Consider the following 21,921-nt stretch of genomic DNA (forward strand, 5'->3'; position numbering starts at 1 on the left):
AGTCCCAGTGATCTGTCCTATGCAGGAGGTTGAATAGCAGCCAGGGATAGCATGTCCCTGGGATGGATCTTAAACCCTGTTGGAGCCAGAGCATAGATGAAAGAGTAGAGACCAAGATGATAACTTTTTGGAAGAGGAGGCTTAAAAGTTGGGGGAAAAAAAGGTCAAGAGAAGTGTTTGGATAATCAGAATGCGGACATGATCTGCTGTGTTATTCATGTTTACTACTTGGTTTTAGGAAATGGCTGGAAACAGGCCTGTGTTCTGTCTGACCAGGCTTTTTATACAAAACTGGAATGCCTTTTCAAGTAACTTTTTACTTTTACTTTGTTCAACAGGTTCTTTGATACGACTCCATTGGGACTAATTCTAAATCGCTTCTCTGCTGATACAAATATCATTGATCAGGTAGACATATACGGAAAATATACTCTGTTTTAGAACATCTTGGCTCTGTAAGTTGTCACCTAGCTACTGAATAGATGACGTATGGAAGTGCTCAGTAGGGAAATGCATAGCACAAAACAGTTCTGGCGATGATAACAGAAAAAGACAAATTCAAAATAGAAATTAAACATACATTTTCAGCAATAAAGGTGGTAACCATTCGAATAAACATTGTAGGAAATGGCTGGCTCTTTACCTCTTCACATCCAGACTGGTTGCTTCTGTTGAAAGACTTGTATTAGCAAAAAACAAGATTTTTGACTCAAATCAGGAATAGGAATAGGGTAAAATATAATACTATGTGAGAGTACACAGGAAATAACTAGATGGCCCGTCCTGGCTGTAACGTATATAACCTTAGAGCATTCAGGAGAGAAAGGGATGTTTCCGCTATGCCTGTGAATCAAAATGTTTGGATGAGCAATAATTCTGAATGTAAGGGTGGTGGGAACACAGAAGGAAAATTACAAGGCTCTGAGAAAGAGCATGCTGTTTCTGTAAATATTTGGTATATCAAGAACAATATCTTTTTCTTGCCCATTATTTAAACAAGATGGAAATGGCTCCTGCTTCCCCATGATCTCTGAAGCACTGACCTCTAGAAAATGCTAATGACTCATTTTTAACCTCTGCACGCTAGAGGAGCGGACCCATAGGAATAGAAGGGCTCCTGATATAAAGGGGATGCCAATTAGTGGATAGCAGTGGTTGTTTCACTTTCCCTATGGTTCTCTATAGGAAAAGGCATGTAGTGGTACTATCTGTGATTTTTATCCTATATATTTTCTTCTTTTTGCTTTAGCACATTCCTCCTACCCTGGAGTCACTTACTCGGTCCACCTTACTCTGCCTGTCAGCCATTGGAATGATCTCATATGCCACACCATGGTTCCTTGTTGCCCTCGTGCCTCTCGGGATAGCTTTTTATTTCATCCAGAAATACTTCAGAGTTGCTTCCAAGTACGTATTAAGAAACTGTCCTGAAGATGTCTTTTAAAAATTCTTTATGTAAGGATTGTGATGGAATGTGAGGTCGTTGGAGCTAGCCAAAGAGAAAACTTGCCATAGTGACTGTGGTATCCTTCTGTGGTATACTATTGGTTCTCGAAACTAGTGAACATGAAGTTTGTTAGTCAACTGAGGCAACTAGGATCTGGTCAAAGCTTAACTTTTGACTAACTTCTGAGAGTTAGTCAAGAATGGAAAATAACTTCCTGCATTAACATTGGTCACAGCTTTTTCTCCATCATAACAGGAAAAAAATCCACAGAAAGTCATTTCCACTGTACAGTAACATTTCATATTCAAAATGGTTTGGCTAATTGTAAAGATTCCTTTTCTTCAGGGAAAATAGTGTCATAATTTCTTACAATTATGTCTTTCAGTGTTAAATCCAATATATAATTTAGTAAAGCATCCTTAGGAAGGCATTCAAGGTTTTTTTTGGAAATTTAATCAGTCATGCCTCTTTTTTTTTTAATCATCGAGATGTCTGGCTAGTTATACTCTGCTTCCTGATACTTAAAAATATCAATCAAAGTACCTGCTTACAGAAAGTACACAGAGACCAAAATAACCTACCATCATTTGCAATTGTCACTTCAGGTCCCATTATTGCAGTCAGCACATGATAAAGCATTAACTAATGTTTTGTACAATCCACTTAAGACACAGTGATTTTCAACTGAGTGTTCCAGCACAGGTGGCTTCATGGACAACACTCTTATCTAGATGGTCCAAGAAAGATTTCTGTTAGTTATCCCCCTTAAATCAATGGATCAGATAGGGCACAGAGTAACAGGTGAATAATTTAGTTTCACTGTAGCCTGCTGTTCTGCAGCTTTCCTCAGAATTTCCAAGATTTATTCATGGGAAAACTCTGAAATCAGAATTAGCAAAACAAAAATGTTTAATTTTGAAACAATTTGCTTGAATTTTCCAAGATTTTCCAGAAACCTTATCCTTTCACCATCAGTTTTCCAAACTAAAACTGTACCTGGCACTACAGCAGATCTCAGAGGTAGATGAAGAATCAGAAGACCTGGTTTTCATTCTTAACTCCATTATGATCTTCTGAGTGTCATCCTGTCTTGCTACATATTAGCACTGTACACTGTTTAAATGTCCTACTTGAAAATATGTGAGAATAAGCAAAATCTCAAGTGTTAGACCCCAGGGAACCATGAGATTTTCCCTCTGTGATTTTATATGCGGGAGTAAAGCCTCCATCCATTTCCGAACCTATTTTTTCCCACTGATAGCCATACTGTGCGAGCCAGCAAGAGGTTGGTCACTCCTGTAGGCCAGCATACACACAGACTGCAGTCGCATATGTTGCACAAGCCCATAATTACCTCATTCATTTTATTCCATTACAGTTTTCTGGGAAAATCAGTGTCGGCAAGCACTCTTTTGTTAAAAATCTATTTAAATTACTTTTAATCACTTGTGGGACATCCAGGGTTGAGTTGTATTCTTTTACTTTACGATAGAAATAAAGGATGAATGCAATAGTTATTTCTAGAAAAGTTATTCTTGTGAAATGTATGATGAAGGAATAGCCTGAGCCAGGATTTATAACATGCTTGCATGTAGTACTATCAAGGCATATGAGCTTCACTAATTTTTAGAAATGCAAATATTTACAGTATTTCTTGCTGCACTTTGACTCCTTGTCATATTTTCCATTACAGCTTTCAAAAACAGCTGTATATTTTCCATTATAAATTTGAAATAGAGTGTATTTATCATCAAAATATAAGCAGAAAAATCACTTCTGTATATGTAACATTCGGCATCATGGAACAGTTATTTTTCCTGAGCTATCCAATACCGTATGCCGGTATAGTAGGACTTTAATTAAGAGTTTAAATATCTAATGCTCTGGCCTTTCTTCTCTTCATATTTACACAGCTGGCTGCTGTGCCAATGACAGAGTGTGATAGTTTTTTCTGAGTGTGAAAGAAAGATGTATTTGCCTCTGTGGTTTGGAAAACATTTTTATTTCAGCAGAATGGAACCTTTAGGTTTATACATCATAGCTCCATGCAGGACTTGAAAATCCTGTCAGTGAATAATTGAGGAAATTTCTCATCCATGTTCTTTATTTCTGTATCAGAGCTATCTCTATTTCAATTGATGTAGTAATATTAACACTACAAATAGGTGGTCTGCTATACTCTGTTATATTTTGCGTTCAGGATGGTGTAACACGTACAGATATTCAAAATGAGGCAAGGCTTATATGGAAACGCAAAGTCTTCATTAGTCCAGCTGATACAGCTTCAATAAAACAGACAAGCTTGCAGATACACAAGCTCTAATTTATACCTGATGCGGTAGCCACAAACTTTGTGCTATAGACTTTACAATCAACTGTTCTGAGTTTCAGTTAATTATATTAATAAATTAGACTATTTGTTGGTTAGGTGGTTGGGATCTGGCTAAAATTCACAGCAGGATTTTAGCCAGAATACAGAAGATAATGTCATTATCATGCTGGGACAAAAAGGAAGAGAGAGGTTGAAATGATTACATTTGGAAAAGTGACAGGTTAATTGGTGGTGGGTTGTGAAGAAAACTGTAATATCCCACAGAACCAGTATCTTTGTCCAGGATAGATTATTTTTAGTATTCTCTATCTTTATTATTATTTTCCCCCAGGCTCATCATCTGAAGGTATTTTGTAGACATCCCTTAAAATAACTCAAAACTGGGGCTGTAGAAGAGGCCCCTTCTATGCTTAGCTGTGGGCAAAGCCCAGAACTGTAGAGGTTGCTTGGAGATGGGATTTTTCCCTAATTCAGAAGGCTTTACTATCAAAAGACAAATGTGAGAATTCCATGTCAGTTTCTTTTTGATATAGAAAGACTATTCTGTATGATCCTGAAAAGACTATGTGCAATAAAATATTTATTCTTATTTATTAGGCAGTAAAATATCTACAGGCAGAGATGTTTATACTGTAATGGCTGCCTTTTGTTTCTCTAACTTCCAGAGATCTCCAGGAACTTGACGATAGCACCCAGCTGCCTTTACTCTGTCACTTCTCGGAAACAGCAGAAGGACTTACTACCATTAGAGCATTCGGGTCTGTAAAACAAATGATAAGAGAGAGGCTTGGGTTGTGCTCTGGCCTGTGCAGCTTCCTTGGAGCATGTCTGAGGGCAAATTATTTGGTTTGGTGGGCTTTAATTAAGCCATTTCATAAAAGGGAAGCAGTATTTGTTTTATTGTTTCCTTGCCGCACCGTTAAACACCAGGGCAGACTTTCAGTAACATGCTGATTTTTCTGTATTGGTTTTCTGCTGAGTTAAAGATGATGACTTTTGAGGGTACGACTTTTAAATTTTTAAGGTGTTTAGTTTAACCATTCCTTATTTTGACAGTAGGGAGCTCCCTTTGCAGAGGAGGCACAGGCGTCACTGCTTCTGCTACAGTCTGTGCTGTACAAGTGCCTCTGAATCATTTCTGCATTTAGCCCACTTCTTAGGCAGGGAAACATCATAGTGTTCTCCGTCTGAGAAGTAAGAAAGAAACTAGACAGCCTTTCCGACTGTGGCAGAGCAGAGACTTGAACTTAATATTCTAAAACCTAGCTTTGTCAATCAAAACTGAAAAATAAAATTCCAGAAGACTTCAGAGAACTCTTCTGATTTGCTATGCATTAATTTTTTTTTCTCTTCTTACCACACGAAACGTAGGCCAAATTCTCTTCCTACATTCACTAGATTAAAGCTAGTGTAACTCTGTCAAAATGCCAACCTGATGTTGTCCCCGAGTAAGTCTATCTCATTTTGTACTTTGCAGAATTTCAGTGCAGATCACACTGTACTGCTATTTAAACATGCATTTGATCAGCTTCAACTCAGCAGGGGATTTCTGACATTTTTTCCAGCCCCATTGTGACCAAGACCCTTTAGGCTGAATTTAACCCTATGTGCCTGTTTCCATCAAGATGGAGGTGGGCTGGGTAGGGGAGGGTCAAAACCCTAGAGGGTCAGGGGGTCAGTAGCTGGAAGAACTGTCTTTAATCTTCATAAACGAATGACAAATTTCTTCAGACTTTCATTGCTTAATGCTAGCTTTGGGACCCAGGCCAACAGTTCAGAGTGCTACAGAAAGGACTGTGGCAGGGCAAGCAAAAATGTTGTTTCCTTGTTGAAGAGGTGTGAGCCAATGGTCAACACAAAATGTTCTAACAAGCTTTATTGATCAGAATGGTGTATTAAAACAGTAAGTCATAATTAAGGCCTGATGCTGACATACGCTTCTTGAGAGGTTGGGAGTGGCCTTTCATCACATTATCTTCTGAAAAAGATGAAGGAGCTTAGCACTCCTTAGAAGTCATTCAACTGTTCTTTACCTTACAAAACAGCAACTTGGTCTTGGACAGCAGAGAGCAAAAGGCAGCCCTAGGAAAGGAACAGGCGTCATAACCGATCGTTTGAGTTTTCCAGAATCACCACCAGTGAGAATCAAAGTCTTTCCATTTCCCCACCTACGGTCCCCTGTCAACCAAACCTGATGTCTCCAGAAGTTTTTATCAGCAAGGTCATATTTGCTAATAATCCTCTTAGTCACTCTCTGAAGTCTGAGTTCAGTATGTTCCAGGGTAAAATAGAACAGCTCCTCACATAACTTTCCACAAAGTAGCACAGTTGGAGCAGAAAGTGGTTTCAGTGACCTTTGCTATTTGTCATCTGACTGGATAAAGGTCTAAGACTGTCCAGAGGATGAGCTGGACGTGGATGAAAAGATACAGATTGAGCATGTCAGATTTTCCGTTAGGAAAACAGGAGTTTTGCTGCCAGAAAGACAGACGTGAGCACAATATTCACCGAATCTTTGCTCCTCCTCACGTCATTACTGTTACAAGTTGTTATTCGGGGTGGGGAGGGGGGTTTGCTTGTCACGTTTACAAGCTGTGCAAAATATAACCAAGGAAATAACATACCAACATGAAAAGGCAAAAAACCCCAAGGTTTTTGGCAGAACAAGGGTTACAGGTGCCTCACAGCAGGGCCCTGAAACTTTGCAGTAAGAGAGAGCTTGCCATGATAAAACAGACGATAAGCTGTTGAATGAAGTTTGGCTATTTTTTTTAAGTGATAGTATTGACAGTGGAATGTGAAACAACAAAATATCTTCCATCTAACTGCCAGTCAGAGCCTAAAGTACTGTAAGGCCCCATGAATTTAATGTGCTTAGGCCAATAGAGGCTTCGCTCCCCAAAATCTTAGGCACTCTGACCTTCTTTTACTGGTTTTTAATCACTATTGGCATTATGTAGGAGGGAGAAAGAAGGGGCAGCTGAGGAAGCAAAGAAATGACCACTCATGTCTGTAATGTAGCTGTAATTTAGGTAAGACTAGATTTTAAAGCGGCAGGTGAGACCTTTGCTCCACTCTTGCTCCGGAGCGTAAGGATTTGTTGCTGGCTTGTACGGAAGAGAGGAGGCGGGCACCACCCGCCTGGGAGCGGGCTGCAGGGCAGCGGCAGTCTCCGTTTACAGCTCTAAAGGCAGATATGCTCTGCAAAGTAAAGCAGGCCCTTGCTCCCCTGGCATCCCAGTCTCTTTTAGGACACATGCTCTGATCCAAAATCCAGTCAAACGTAATTGCTTGTAGAAGAAATTCCTTCCCACTGTGAGTGCAACTTTGCTGGGTCAGAGAGAGCACTAGCAGCACGCATGGATCCTGAGGGAAGAGTTTTTACCCCAAAGTTTGGCAGCGGCACAAGTGCAACAACTTTTGCCTTGCGGGGAGGGGAAGGAGAGAGGAGTTTAATGCTTCATGCTCTGTGTGTGAGTGCGTATATGTGTTGTAACATAACAACTTTGCTTGTGGCAGGCACGAAGCCAGGTTTAAACAACGTATGCTGGAACTAACGGACACGAACAACATTGCCTACTTGTTTCTGTCGGCTGCCAACAGATGGCTGGAGGTCAGGACGGTACGTTCAGTTTAGTCCCAGCCATGGTTTTGAAACCTTGGAAGCAAACAGAGACTTTGCCTGAGGCAGAGGAGGAGATAATAACGAGAATTAATCTCACAATGAGATTATACACACTGTTCCTTAAAATAGATTGGGATTGTTTAAGTTAAAGCCGTAGGCTTTTTTCAGTTTTCTTGGCCAGGGGTAAGAAAATACAAGGCTCCCTCATCTTTAGCTGGTGTGATGTCTACCGTCTGAAGAGAGTGCAAGAACAAACATTTACATAACTTGAAATAAGGCTTTCTCTACTACTGTGCAGCATCTGCAGACCTACCCTTGCAGAAGGTACTTTCCAAACAGGACATGGCTTTTAAGTAGTTTTGTGAACTTTGCCAACAACATGCAAGGGCCATGTTTTAGGCACCGTTCAGCTCCCGGGCCCTGAGGGATCTCCCCAGCAATGGGTTTAATCCTGCAGCTGTAATTTAGAGCCCCCATCTGCAGTGCCCTTACTCCAGCAGTGAGCCCATACTGTTTGTAATGTACAGTTCAATATCAACAAAGATGGCAGAAGTGGACTCCAACTTAAAAACAAAGGCAACAGGACACAGTGCAGCCAGTGTCAATGAGTCAGATTCCTGCCTTTGATGGTGGCTCTCCATGGACAGCACACAAGCAGCTTTCCTAATTTGCAAGGCCTACATGAGGGGCAAGCAAAATCATCGTGATTTCCCTGTTTATCTTGCACTACAAGAGCAGGAAGTAAACTGAGCTGTGATCTTGTCCTTGCAGACATGTCCAGAGAGCAAGGAGCTAAGCTCTGCTAGACACAAATAGTGACAGGCATGAATAATCCTCACATCAGGAGCTGTATCTTCACTTGCACTTCCTGGTACACTGCTGGAGCAACAAAGTTCTGCATTTTTTAGGCACAGCTTTCCTCTATGCATGAAGCTTTCAGCTTCCTATAGCATCTGAGATCAGGCTGAGCTTGCTTCTTGACTGAAGACAGAAAAAGAACAGAGCAGCATCCAACCTTGGTGTAAGTTGTTGCAGTGTCCATTAATGTTTCACAGTCTTAGGCTCGCTTACACTAGGAATGAATTTGATCCAAGAATACGCATTGCTTCATCACAGCATTTGAAATAACGTAGGCTTGCCAAGGAATAGCTCATTTAGTTCTGCCTAATGGCACAATGATACTAACATCGCTCAAAACGTTATAGGATTTAACAGCAACTGTGAAGTCCTGTCCCAATAGCTGGTGGAGATTCAAGAGCGTTGTGCTTCTAGTGCATGTTTTCACTGTAGATGTTAAATTAGAGTCTGCCATTTACTTATCAACGCTTCCTACAGACGAATGTACTAGGCAGCTCTCATTTCAAATCACGTAGGGACAGATTCCAGGCAGGATATTACCGAGCAGGCCAAGAGTGGTGGGAGCATGGGAGGACCACCAGTTCTGGCCATCAGGCACCTGGAAATCTACGTGGGATCGCATGCAGCTGGCATTCACTTCAAAATTGAGGTGCACATCGAGAAGATGGGTTCAAGCTCCTTCAAAGCTTGTGAGGAATCAGATCTTTCTGATAGCTCCTCCACAGCATTTTCTGTGAGGCAGGTGATAACCAGGGCTAAGATCCTTCAGGTATCTGCCACTGAGTCACTGGAACTGAAAGTGGGGCAGGGCAGAAGCAAGGGCTTATAGCCCAAATATAGTACCACAGCGACACAGCTATACTGCTTTGAGAGTCCACACTACCGTAGGCCACATCACCCACAGACTGAGTGTGATGGCAGACTTAGGGCTGCCGTCACCATGTGCAGTGTCCCGTTGCATGGTGTAGACAGCTTATGTCTGTCTGCACACTTGTGTCCATAAAATGTGAACATTTCCCATGTAAAATCCAAGCAGTACCAAAATCCTTCATAGGCTTTTCAAAGTCACTGATGCCTCTCCCTTTTTGAAAGTCAAGCCCATGTGAAGGAGAGTGGAGAGACGTGGAGGAGGATTTATTTGTTTTAGTGGTAGGAATTAGGGGTGTCAGTGTAATACAATTCTTATGGGTTTTTTACACTTTTTTTTTGATACCTCCTCTTTTGGAGGTGGCCATGTTGAGATACCCTAGCACAGCTGGATTTGCTGTCATGTTTCGCCTGTGTTCAACAAGTTCCTTTAAAGCGTTTCAGGTTGGGCACCAAAAAGAACTAACGCTTTCCAGGGAAAACAGCCCAGAATTAATTACTAGATATCATTATAGATATAAGCCTTAGTAAAAGGTATGTGCTTTGTAACTGAAGATTTTTTCTTGTTGCTGCATTTTAATGTTGTCTACAATCTTCTTTTTCTTCCTTTCTCTCTCTTTCTCTCTCTCTCTCATTTTAGGATTACCTCGGTGCATGTATAGTTCTTACTGCAGCTGTCACTTCCATCACCGAAGGGCCTAACTCTGGGTTTGTGGGGCTAGGTCTCCTGTATGCTTTGACGGTATGTACTGAGGCAAAGCATAAGCACTATCAGACTAATATATTAGTTTCATGGTAGTTTTAAAAATACATATACATGGTTATCTTCCAGCTTTCTTAATCTTGAAAAAAACAGTCTTGCAAATAATGGATTCAAGCCAAAGTTGAGAGAGTTCAGGGCAACTTGGACTTACTTCAGGTTTCATGAGCCAATTAAAAAAACACAACCATTCCCAGGCCCTGCATGCTCCCAAGGAGAGCAGGAAAATTAAAAGTGCGTAAGAGGACCTCCTGTGCAATCTGTTTTGCACAACACAGTGTTAGTTGCGCCTGTATATGGCAAAACCGACCCGAAATTGCTGTCCCACAGACTGTCATAACCAAGGTAGCATTTAACCACTGACCAAATAAAATAAATGCTGAAGAATTAGAAATACCAGTTCCATCTTTTGAGGGAAACCACTCAAACGCTCGGTATTGTTCATCCACTTCTGAATGGGTTTAGGGATTGGGACCTTTAGGGCTGGTAGGCATGTTTCAGCGTGACAGGTAGCATGAGGAAAGTGGAGGAAATGTGGTCAGGAATGATGAGGATTTGACAGAACCCTAGCCAATTCATTTTAACTCTTAATCATTGGTACTGAGGGATTTGAGCTCAGTTATGGGGAAGGTTTTAGCGTAGTAGACTGTGAGAGGGGCTCAAAGTGCTTCATGAGCATAAAGCGAGTGCTGTCATCTTAGAGAGCAGCAATATCATTGAATTAATCCACAGGGAGCAGGGGAGAAAGCAGGATGAGGATAAAAGGAAGATGAATTTTTGAAATCATGGCTGGCATGGCAAAAAGCTGGTTGCTTTACAGCTCTGGCATGAGGGAGCAGATGCCATGGGAAGGATGAGTGTATGGGATTAATATAATTTGGCTTTGTGCTTGGATGCTGGCCAGCACATGGTTACAACAGAAAATTCTCAGCAACTGCCTTAGGGTGGCCTTAAATCCCCTTTGTGCTGCTGTTGCAGGGCTATGAGAATCTGCCAACGACTGAGAATCAATCCCGATGTCTTAACCTCACTCTGAAAACATTCCTGGTAATCCTGCTTCATTATCAGAGATCTGGAAGCTCTGAGATGTCTGCATAAGCAAACCCTACTTTGTATTTAGTTTGTATCTGCAAACTGAACATTAGAGCAAATCAGCCATTTGCGGAAGTCTAACATAGCAGGCTAAGAGACTCTCCAGTCATTAAGTTGGTACCTATCTCTTTCCTCCACCACAACAAAACTAGTAACACTTTGGATGCAATTGGGTCATTAGCTGTGTCCCCAACTTGCTTTTGTGTCACTTCTCTTTGGGGCTAAGAGTGGGCTGATGTATGAAACTTGGCAAGAGCAAAGTGTATGTACCAACATCGTGTTTACAGGAGACCTTCATAAGCTCATTTTCTTTTCTCATATAAACACTGCCAACTTTATTGCAAACTGTGATGAAGACTGAAATGACATGTAGACCCTTTGGGATGCCAGGCTCTGTTATCAACTCTGCTGGACCTGTGACTGCAGTCTGTGACTGTGCAAGCAGCAGGTCTACATATCATTTAGTTTATCTACAAATGCACCCATTTCTGTAAATTCCTAATTCAAAAGCTGAACATAGAAGTGTAGGTTTCTAAAAATAAGGAATTACTTCATGCTACCTCCTAGAATGACTCTTTATCATTTTGACAAACAACTACATCCTCTAAATTGACAACAAATTTTATTGTGGAATCTCAGTGAAAATTGTTTACTGTAGGCCTATTGCATCAGTATTTGGTAAGTGGAAAACAAGTGGGTCTGGGAGATTTATTCATAACAAACTTCTTATTTGGCAGATTCAGTGATCTTTCTCACAAATGAAACGACAAAACTTTTCTGCTGATATATTTGTGCATAGGATGTTTTCTTTGGCTAAGTTAGGTATATAAACCTTTATGCGGGTGTCTAAAGTTGCTGAGTTTTTAAAGATGCTTAGCACTCAAAAGTTCCTAATGAGTTCAGGGGCCTTTTAAAACAAACACCTCAATACAGACTTAGGAACCTAAGTTTGGGAAATTACTTTACAATGTTCAGCCTACAGATAGTCAGTCCTGACTAGGGATCCGCTTCTTTGAGCTACTTGGTATTGTTAGACAAATACTTATCAACTTTTATCTACTGCAAATAATATCTTTACTGTTAATCAAATCCCTGTATATCTGAACAAAAAGTAAAAGGGAAATACCACTGAGATGACAATACATTTTTTCTGCATATTTCTATGTTAAAACAACCACATTTTCCACAGAGAGAGAAAAGAGTGATGTAAATATTAATAGAAGGAGACAGAAAATAAATGGTCATCAAAATGTTGTAAATGTACTTGTGAATAGTGAACTTTCTTATTCTTTATCTGCAGTCTTTGAAAAATTAGAAAATGCAATATTTCCAAGCACAGCTACCAGTTTTAGTTTCTTCTATGTCTGCATTTAAAAAGGCACTAAAAGTGCCTTTCAGTACTGTTTATTGAATGCTCAGAATAAGAGATTCCCTTAATCAGTCACATCTTCAGACTGTAGATGTAACCTTTCCATATTTCTGTTTCACAAAATAAGGATGAGAATACTGAGCACTAAATTTCTGTGTCAAGATTGTTTGGGGTGGAGTATGACTAGCCTGTTCCGTATTTAATGCTGTTGCGCTAGGTCTAGACCCACTGGGCTGAGTTAGGCCAAACACTTTTAGAAATGTATTTGACCTTTATTCAAAAACAGATAGATGAACAGATAGAAACTTAACCCTTGTCCTTGTTTTCATTTTGCGATGCAGATAACCAACTATTTGAATTGGGTGGTGAGAAATCTTGCTGATTTGGAGGTGCAGATGGGTGCAGTAAAAAAAGTACACAGCTTCCTGAACATGGAGTCGGAGAACTATGAAGGCTACCTGGGTATTGCACTGTAAACTTTTTGATTTTTCTGGGTATTGTGGAACCAAGGCAGATATAGGCCTCTTTGGCCAAATTCTGCTCTCTTTGTTATATAGGAACTCCCACAGGCTTGAGTGACAAGGACAGCCAAAAGCAACCATGGGATCTCTGGTTTATATGTAACCCATGCTGATCGACATAAAAAACTACCAAATGCCAGACAGACAGAGGATCACCCCATAGCACAGTTAGAAAGTACTAGGGCACAGTTACAGGTAGTATAAACAAAACATCCCTGAAGCCATTCAGAGAAGAAAAATATGGATAAAAGTAGAAATGCACTAGCAGTCATATATTTTGACATTTCTGATCTTTGCAGCAAGTTGGGGCTGTGGCGCAGGACACACTGAGCAATAGGACCTCAGCAACTCTTCTTTGAACCCCACATTGCTGTTCATATTCCTCATACTTCAAATTGGCTTTGATGGTAGAAATTGGTATTTTAGAAGTGCTAGAAGTACGAGGCCAAAGAAGCTTGCAAACCGGTAAGATTCTTTGGAAAGCCCAGCCCCTCAGTCTGGAGACAAAACCTGCCAGCGTATTTGCAAACCAGGGTGAAATACGAGCTGTGATAATGTCAACAGCTCAAATTGTGAGGCAGTAACAACATCCTTCCTCCTACTGCCCTTCCTGTGGTGGCTACTGACCTAAGACTGTGTTAACATTGCACTGGCACTATGTTCCTTTCTGCTTGTTTGGCTTTATCCCGTTCCATTGCTGGCAGCCACTTTAGCATTTACCCTCTCATCTTATATGTCAAGATCTGGGAGCTAATGTGCTTGTCAGGCTGTTCTCAGCTGCCCTGGGAACCAGCCCAAGCATACCAACTTACAGCAGGGCCCACTCGTCACCAGTGCTGTGCTGCCTACCCCTTTTGCAATAGGACTGAAGGCTACAGATTTCTAATGTGGCTCCAAACAGGTGCCCAGTGAGGAGGGAGGGGAGAAAGAGGACTATGATAAAAGGTGACCTGTCATCACATTTTTTTCTTTTTTTTTTTTTTTGTAAATATTTCAGACCCCTCCCAAGTCCCTAAAGACTGGCCCCAAGAGGGGGAAATCAAGATTGAAAATTTGTGCGTTCGATATGAAAACAACCTGAAGCCTGTTCTTAAGCACGTGAAGGCTTACATCAAACCAGGACAGAAGGTACTATGCCATGCAGTTGCATATCATCCTCATTCTAGACCACGTCCTTCTTAATTGTGCTTTCTCTTCAAATGTGGCAGAAGAGAAGCGTAACAGCAATTTGCAATGACAGGTGCATAAATAGATAATTCTCTCTGAGGTCCCTGGCCAAGACACCAAGGACATCTCATTCTTGGATGGGATCAGTTGTCCTTCTTAGAGGCCCATCTCTTTCCATGTCCATCCACCTAGCATAGAGCAAGCCTAATTGGCAAGATGAAATTAGATGAACACCAAACTGGAGCTGAGCAAAGCTGCAAGAGTATCTCACATTTCAGCACACAATATCTTTGGAATCCAGCTGAAATTTCAAAAATCTTCCTGGGACAGAAATTCCCAAAGAATTATTTGGGAAAACCAGAACTATTTTGTTTCAGTGTATTTGACTACATATCCCAGTATTCCTGAAATTCACTTGTTTTCTATGTTTAATTTCACTTACTGAATTGTTACAAAATGTTCAAATCAACTAAAATTAAAATATACATTGCCCCATTGGTCAGTTCAACAAACTCAAATAGCAAAATTCTAAGTAAAGAAACAAAAAAAATTTGTTTTTTCCCATGATCAAAATTGCATTTTTTTAAAGAAACTATTGATGTTACAGAAATTGTATTTTCCCCTGGAAAATAACACTCAAAGGAAAAAAATTCTCAACCAGCTCTGTGTTTAAATTCCTTGTCAAATTAGCAGGGATACAAACCCGTTGCATGTAAATGAGAAATACCATCAGAGTTTAAAGTAAATAATACTCTCTTTTTGTCAAGCTGAAGCTGTCTAGCTTTTATGAAGTGATTGTTAAGAAAGTTTTTTGGGAAGGTGGTAATCACTATTGCCTGTATTATATGATCTCTTCAGTTTACACATACACTTCTCATGCAGAGAGCCAGAAATGAGGAGCATGCTTGCCACATTCGTTGTTTTTTTTCCCAAGCATCTGACACTGGCCATTGGGAAGGACCTTTCTTCTCACCAGTAGGGCCATTTTCATGGTCCAGCTTTCCCAGAACAATATAAGTTTGATTTATAGCTTCCTTCTGTAACAAGCAACATTTTGCTTTCTCTTGCAGGTTGGGATCTGTGGTCGTACTGGCAGTGGCAAATCCTCCCTGTCTTTGGCGTTCTTCAGAATGGTGGACATATTTGATGGTGAGTTTTCACTGGAGTTTGTTGTCACGCCTGACCTGCTTCCCCCTTATTTCTTCAGAAGAAACAAGGAGACTTGTTGATAGCTTATAGCCTGCCTTTCTGGCTTGGAAGATGCTTGATTAGAATGGGGCTCGGTATGCCTCATCCTGCAAAGTACAAACTGACGTGTTGTGAGTAGCGCTTGGTTCTTCCAGGAAATGTTCTGCACCTCATAGATTATGCTTCTAAATCTCTCCTTTTTATTTTCATATGCTCTGACAAAACAATATTCCATGCTCCAGATAGAAGGAAAATTATGCAGCTCTCTGGAGCCTCTAAATTTCTCCCTAAAGAATAACTGCATTAAATTATTATAACTGTCAAAATATTAGCAAAATAGAAAATAGAACTCAACAAGTGCATTCCCTTGATATTTATTTTTTATTTTATTGTGGTTTCCCACAGCTACTGCAGAAATTGTTTAAGGATTTTGGAAACTTCTTGCTATGTTTTTGCTCCTGCAGTGTTTCACTCTCCCAGCTAATTGGAATGAACTGGTATGCAGCAATATGCACACTGGCGTTTATAATACATTTACATGTGTACTGCTGCAGGAGTATGTAAACTTACTGGAAAGTCATCTTTTTGTTTCAAAGATTTGCACATTTCTAGCTGGGCCATTCCACATGGAATATTTGCTAGGGAAACTGCAGTAGGATGTGTAAGGAAAAGTAAATCTGGTTCATCTGATACTTGCTTTTGCTGTTGTTTTATGCCTATATATATCTATAGTAATAGGCTTCTGATTTGTCACTGGGGTTCCTGGATACTAAAACAGTGCAAACAAATAATAACTTTATTTATGCCCAGCTTTTAGTTTCCTTCTACTTTAATCGACTTTCTCTATCTTTTCTTTGTCAGTTCCTCCTGTATCCCTATTTTTTCCCACTGGGCAAGCCTAACTCTTTTAAATCAAGTTCTGTGTATCCTTTGTCCACATCCCTTTCTCTATCTTGCTAGACGATATTGGGCCCATATGCTGGTCCTTCCTCTCCTGTGTGGAGTCCTAACTCTTAAAAAAAAAAGCTAAAAAACAGAATTTCCAGTGACTTTACTGGAACCAGGATTTCATTCATGGTGTCCATCTTGCTTCCTCATATCTCTATTATTTCTTTAAATTTGTTTATGTTCCATGTTATTCCCCTACAACTCTTCCCTTCTTTGCTCTTTAGCATCTCCTCTTTCTTGCCCTCTGGTCAAACCACCTCTCGTTTCTCCTGTCTTGCCTGATTGCCCCTCTTTGCTTTCCTGGTTTACCAACTCCTCTCTACTTTACTTTTTCTCTTAGGTCTCCTCATCTGCGTTTTCTTTCCCCTGAGTACCTTGGCTTCTATCAAAAATACATTCCTCCATTCCCAAGCAATGCCACATTATTTTTCTCCCATTAGTCCATCTCATCTTCCTGAAACACTCTCTTGTGTTTTCATTTGTGGGGAAGAGAAATTGCTTAAGTTCATGTTGCGACTGACGTGTCATTCTGGTCTCATGATCTGATTCAGACTTTCTGAAAGTCTGAAAACAACTGGACTTTGCACCCCACAGATGAAAGCACGGTTCCTCTAAACTACTAATAAAAGCGTAAGTCTAATGGTAGTCCGGCTAGGTGAGCATTAAGGCTTTCATTAGACTCGGACCACACAGGGTAACCTATAAATTGCAGCATCGTAACAATTGGGAATGACAGCAGGGCTGGATGTCCACAGCTTTGAATGTCCATACTTTTGCCACTCTATGGTTAGGTTCACTTCTCCTCAATGTTAGGAGAGAGAACTTATAAACTTAACGTAGGCCTTTCCAAGGTTTGGTGCAGCTGCCCAGCTAAGAAATCCACAGGGAAACTGCAGAACTGAGCCTGATGAAAATACCCCATTTCATGCCTTCTTTCAGTTTGCCTTGTCCCATCTCTTTCCCATAACCCAGAAGAAGTTTCTGTGTTCTGGGAAAGTCAGGAGGCTCAGTTGTTCCTGGCTTTTGTTCAAGGATTCAAGGACAGAGATTCTTTGCATCCTTCCGACCCTCTCCTACATGCACAGTAGCCAACCATAATCTCTCCTGTACTTTTGTGTACATTCTCCCCATCTCCCTCTGTCTACATGCCAATTGTTGCCACACCTAACACGTCACAAATCAGGTTTTCAGATGAGATCCAAATGGTCATTGACCTGAGGTAGAAGGGGAAAAAAATCCTCTTCCTTTACCAAGTATCTCAGATGTTGCAGTAACTTCTTGTAAGGGAAGGAACTGCTAGGTTAAGGAGTGATTGATGTGGCTGCTTCCAGTAATCTTATGATAGCAGAACAGTATGTGGCTAATTCACAACTAAATACTTAGTGGAACTGACCTGTAGGAACCCACATGGATGGTATTAAAATGGCTTGGAGTGGGGCGTCCTTTTTGTTTCTCTGATCTTTCTCTTGTTAAAAAGTTAATTTACATCATTCCTTCCTATAATTCCAAGGACAGTTTTGCTCCTGATGTTTGGATTAGGTACATAAGTATATTATACAAAACAAATGGGCACAATCTGAAATGAAAGCTATCCTGCTACAATTAAAGTTAAGGGGAATAAAGAAAGGCAGAGAACATGGCTAATTACATCATTTGCTCTTGTGCTTACTCTGTTTTGCTGTAAAGCTCAGGTTGCCTCATAATAAACTATCCTTCTGGTGCTATCGTTAATCATTTAGCATGGAAGCCACACATTTCCTTTAAGGGAAGGGGGGAAAAAAGAGAGAGAAGGGCACCGGTGTCACCAATAAACTGGATTCCCTCTGGCTTGTGTTACTACATATATTCACCTTCTCCATGTTTATATCCCAGTGCTGAGAGAATGCAGAAGCACTCTGTCTCATAATTTGGAGTCCAGCCCAAAGTTTCTATTTTATCTTTCTGTCCGCTACTGACAAATCACACAATTTGTGCAATTCCTTCACACGTCTGCTGCATGTCGTTTTAAACAGGGAGGATAGTGATTGATGGAATAGACATCAGCAAATTGCCTCTTCATACACTCCGTTCCCGACTCTCCATTATTCTCCAGGATCCAATATTGTTCAGTGGCTCCATCCGGTAGGTGCTTGTTGTCTGAGGGGTGAAGAGCGGGATTGCACAGTGTGTTTGTGGTGGGTGCTAATCCCAGAAAGGGCTGTGAAAGAGGAAGGGGTGTAAAATTGAACTAACCTTTCCTGCTCGCTCCAGTCAGTCTGCACAGTCTGCCTAAGGGAAATCAAGTCACATAAACAATTCCAAAATGCCTGAATGAACGATGATTGTAGTGACAAGACTCCTGTTATGCTCTTCTTTGCAGTTTTAATTTAGATCCAGAATGCAAGTGCACTGATGATAGACTTTGGGAAGCACTGGAGATTGCTCAGCTGAAGAACATGGTCAAGTCATTGCCAGGAGGTCTTGGTATGTCTGAACCAAGCATCCATGAATATAGGCTAATAAAAAAAGTATACATGCATAAGCATGTACACATACAAACAAATACATAGGAAAAATGTACCTGAGTTTCTCTCTGTAATGAGAGTATCTAGTATCTCACTAGATGTAATGAGAGTGCCCTAGTATCTCACACTCTGAGCCATCATGACAGTTGACAGGCACCTAATGCATATTCTGTCTTTGCTACCTTTACCAAAAAGCTGAACAATAGTCTGATTTTCCACTCACTGCAGAAAAGCTTTCCTTTCAGCGGCACAGTGAGGTGAACAGTCAACAAAGAGCTAAAAAGGAGCACTTTACCTCTGCTCCTTCAGCAGAATCTGGCATTGTCAGCAGACCTGTAGCTCTTGACGAGAACACTGCATTTCCCTATCATTTCAGATCTGGTTCGTGATGGAAACTCACGTATTTCCTTCCATATTAAGAGTGTTTCATATTACTGAGATGCTCTACTGCAGTTTACCAGATATGTTAACTATCTGTGCCAACTATTTGCTTGATGATGTATTACCTCTCTCCCAACAGCTGCGTTCACTTTTCTTGGTATCGCTCCATTCCAATGCTCAGTCAAGATTATGCTTTTTGGCTTTTACAGAGATTTTGCTTGTTGCTGGAATAGTGCACGAGCAGAGTTTTCATGGTGTCCACTCAAAATCACTTGTTCCTGAGCATATAAATGTCCAATGTGTCAGTGGTGCAACATTCACCCTAATTAATTCTATTACAGATGCAGTGGTAACAGAAGGAGGAGAGAACTTCAGCGTAGGGCAAAGACAGCTCTTCTGCCTGGCCCGAGCCTTCGTTCGTAAGAGTAGCATTCTCATCATGGATGAAGCCACAGCTTCTATTGACATGGCCACAGTGAGTGTAGCAGTTAGTGCCACTGGTGCAGTGCATGGATCTGCTAGGATAGAAGGTGTTGTAGGTGTGTTCCCTAGGCGTCAGTCAAGAGATCGCTTTAGCAAAGACTGACAGCGTTTTTGCTTTTGTCTAGCATTTAGTTTCAGTTGTTGTTGTTGATGTGTTTTTGCGTTTAGTGCCTATGGTGAGGGAAAAATAACAGAGTGAAACATATTAGAAAATCATTGCTTCTACCTGTGTCACATTTCATTACTGAGTCTGGTGCACGCATGGGAGAGACTATGGAATATGATCTTGTCTCTTTGGTTTTTAAAGACACATAACAATGTAAAATGTACAAGGACAGAGTAACTATTCAGCCTTTTCTTTTGGTAGGAAAACATTTTGCAGAAGGTTGTGATGACTGCCTTTGCAGACCGCACAGTTGTAACAATAGCTGTAAGTATGCATGCTAGTAGATGCTGTCTTTCCTCATTCCTCAAGCAGTGGTTCTTGCCTTTCACCAGCTAAATATCAATATGAAAACAAAATAAAAGTAAAACCCAAGGCCAAATATTCCCAGGTGTTAGAACAGGTCAAAACACATAACTTCAAAATGAAATTTTACATGTAATTGCTATCTTCAAGAATAAACTGTACTAAACATTTAGATCTGGACATGGACTTTACAGGAGTAAAGCATCTGGAATCAGGGAACTTCAGCATCCCCGCTATCTCCAACAAAATTTGAATTCATTCTCAGTGAACAAATCAAAACTGAACCCGTGGGTATAACCATTAATGAAGCTTTCTTCAAAATCTGAATTGAATTTTGCCTTTAAAATCCACATATAGTGCCTACAGTAGTGGCATGTATTTGTAAAAAGAGCTGGGGTTTCAAAATTTTTTTGGTGCCGTTTCCCAAGACATGATCTTTTTTTCTCTTTCAGAATAAAAGTTTGGTTTCTTGATAAAGTTTTTACAAATTGGAATCAATGGAAAATTTTCAAAAAATTAAACCCTACTCAGCTAAATGTTTGTGATTTTTTTCCTGTTTTTCTGCCTTTTCTAGTGACATGAAACATGCCTAAAAGTTCTGTGTATCTGTGTAGGTATGTACATGGGCATATATATGTATGTGCATGCATATATACGCACATACGTACTCACACATACACACATACACAGGATAACTTTAAGAATTATTCCACCTTGTGATGGCATAGTTACTCAACAAACACATGTTTTATCCATGAGATAAATATGTGCTTCAACAGCTGTTTCAGTTGCTTTGTCTGGGATCCAATCTTGTGGTTAGAGATTAGAATTATGTCTCCTGTATTCTGGTTTCAAATCTGTCAGTGACGTGGGCAAATCACTTAACCTAGCTCATTTACAACATGCTCTAAGATTCTTGTATGTCTAAATACTGAAAAGAGTAGCAGTAAGGAAATTCCCATCCAGTTAAGGCCATTCAAATTTTCAGTATTGTCCTTCTCACTGGAATCTCACTTTTTTTTTTTGCTTCGCTTTTCGTCTTGGCATCTCAAACAAAATGATACCCATTTATATTTAGCTTTCTTCACAGAATTGGCTTATTTCCTTTCTTCATCTAAGGCTGAACTTTCTTCCACCCACCTGTTTCTCTTTTCTTTTTTCTAGCATCGCGTATCTCACATTTTGGATGCCAACATTGTCCTAGTCCTTTCTGAGGGCTTTCTAGTTGAATGTGACACTGCCTCAAACTTACTCCTCAAAGAGGACGGCCTGTTCACCACTTTGGTGAAGACTCACAAGTAGACTCTTTCAGTCCGCACTGTTCACAAGACTTCTGGCTCTGTGGTAGTTATCTTTTAACTCTTTAGTTTCTTTTCACTCTGCTTCCTTTCTACTGCATGACTTCTGAGATGACAGTGCAAGGAAGTGTTTATGGCATAGTTTCTGGGTTTAATTTCATGACTGCCCTGATTGCATTTAGCTAAAGCCTAGGCATGCAGCCAACATTAGATTCATACCATTAAAGGAAACCACCCGCTAAAACAGTCCCAGCCCTTCAGGCTATGTAGTGAAGTGTCCCGTTGTTAGGAGCTAGTCCTGTCTATAACTGACCGGCCGTATTCACACAGCATGAAAATCAAACTCAGCCGGGTTTCATCCGTGTTTTCATTCATGCCTATAGGGCTGAGCTATACCCTGTAGCACACACAAACTTAATGTCAGAGAGAGCTAATTGATTTACAGCAAGAGAGCCCAGGATTGATCTAAGATAGGTGCAGTGTAGACAGTCAGAGTCATAGACCCCTGAGTGAAGGAGGAAGCTAAGTCACCTCACAGTGTAGACATAGCCAAAATGTTTCTCACTCCTTTCCTAAAAGGGGAGAAGTAATCTAGTGATGCCATAGGATTTA

At 40.5% G+C, this 21,921-nt stretch overlaps 1 protein-coding gene across 7 annotated transcripts in view; it reads left to right on the forward strand.

The window, feature by feature from the left end:
• The window catches only part of ABCC9 (ATP binding cassette subfamily C member 9), an 84,800-nt gene that overhangs the window by 60,987 nt on the left and 1,892 nt on the right, over positions 1-21,921 (forward strand). For 2 of the 7 annotated variants that reach the window (XM_068949627.1, XM_068949640.1), the window contains 13 exons: positions 339-408; positions 1,250-1,407; positions 4,445-4,537; positions 7,299-7,401; positions 9,770-9,871; positions 12,692-12,812; positions 13,869-13,999; positions 15,109-15,187; positions 18,187-18,295; positions 18,534-18,637; positions 19,401-19,534; positions 19,910-19,972; positions 21,176-21,355. In XM_068949627.1, coding sequence (XP_068805728.1) covers positions 339-408; positions 1,250-1,407; positions 4,445-4,537; positions 7,299-7,401; positions 9,770-9,871; positions 12,692-12,812; positions 13,869-13,999; positions 15,109-15,187; positions 18,187-18,295; positions 18,534-18,637; positions 19,401-19,534; positions 19,910-19,972; positions 21,176-21,313 — 1,405 coding nt within the window. In that variant the 3' untranslated portion in view covers positions 21,314-21,355. Of the gene's footprint in view, positions 1-338; positions 409-1,249; positions 1,408-4,444; positions 4,538-7,298; positions 7,402-9,769; positions 9,872-10,867; positions 10,937-12,691; positions 12,813-13,868; positions 14,000-15,108; positions 15,188-18,186; positions 18,296-18,533; positions 18,638-19,400; positions 19,535-19,909; positions 19,973-21,175; positions 21,356-21,921 lie in introns of all 7 variants that reach the window. The other 5 variants (XM_068949613.1, XM_068949615.1, XM_068949624.1 and 2 more) reach the window with 3 other exon arrangements.

Source organism: Struthio camelus, chromosome 1 (genome assembly GCF_040807025.1).
Source record: "Struthio camelus isolate bStrCam1 chromosome 1, bStrCam1.hap1, whole genome shotgun sequence".
NCBI classification, from domain to species: domain Eukaryota; kingdom Metazoa; phylum Chordata; class Aves; order Struthioniformes; family Struthionidae; genus Struthio; species Struthio camelus.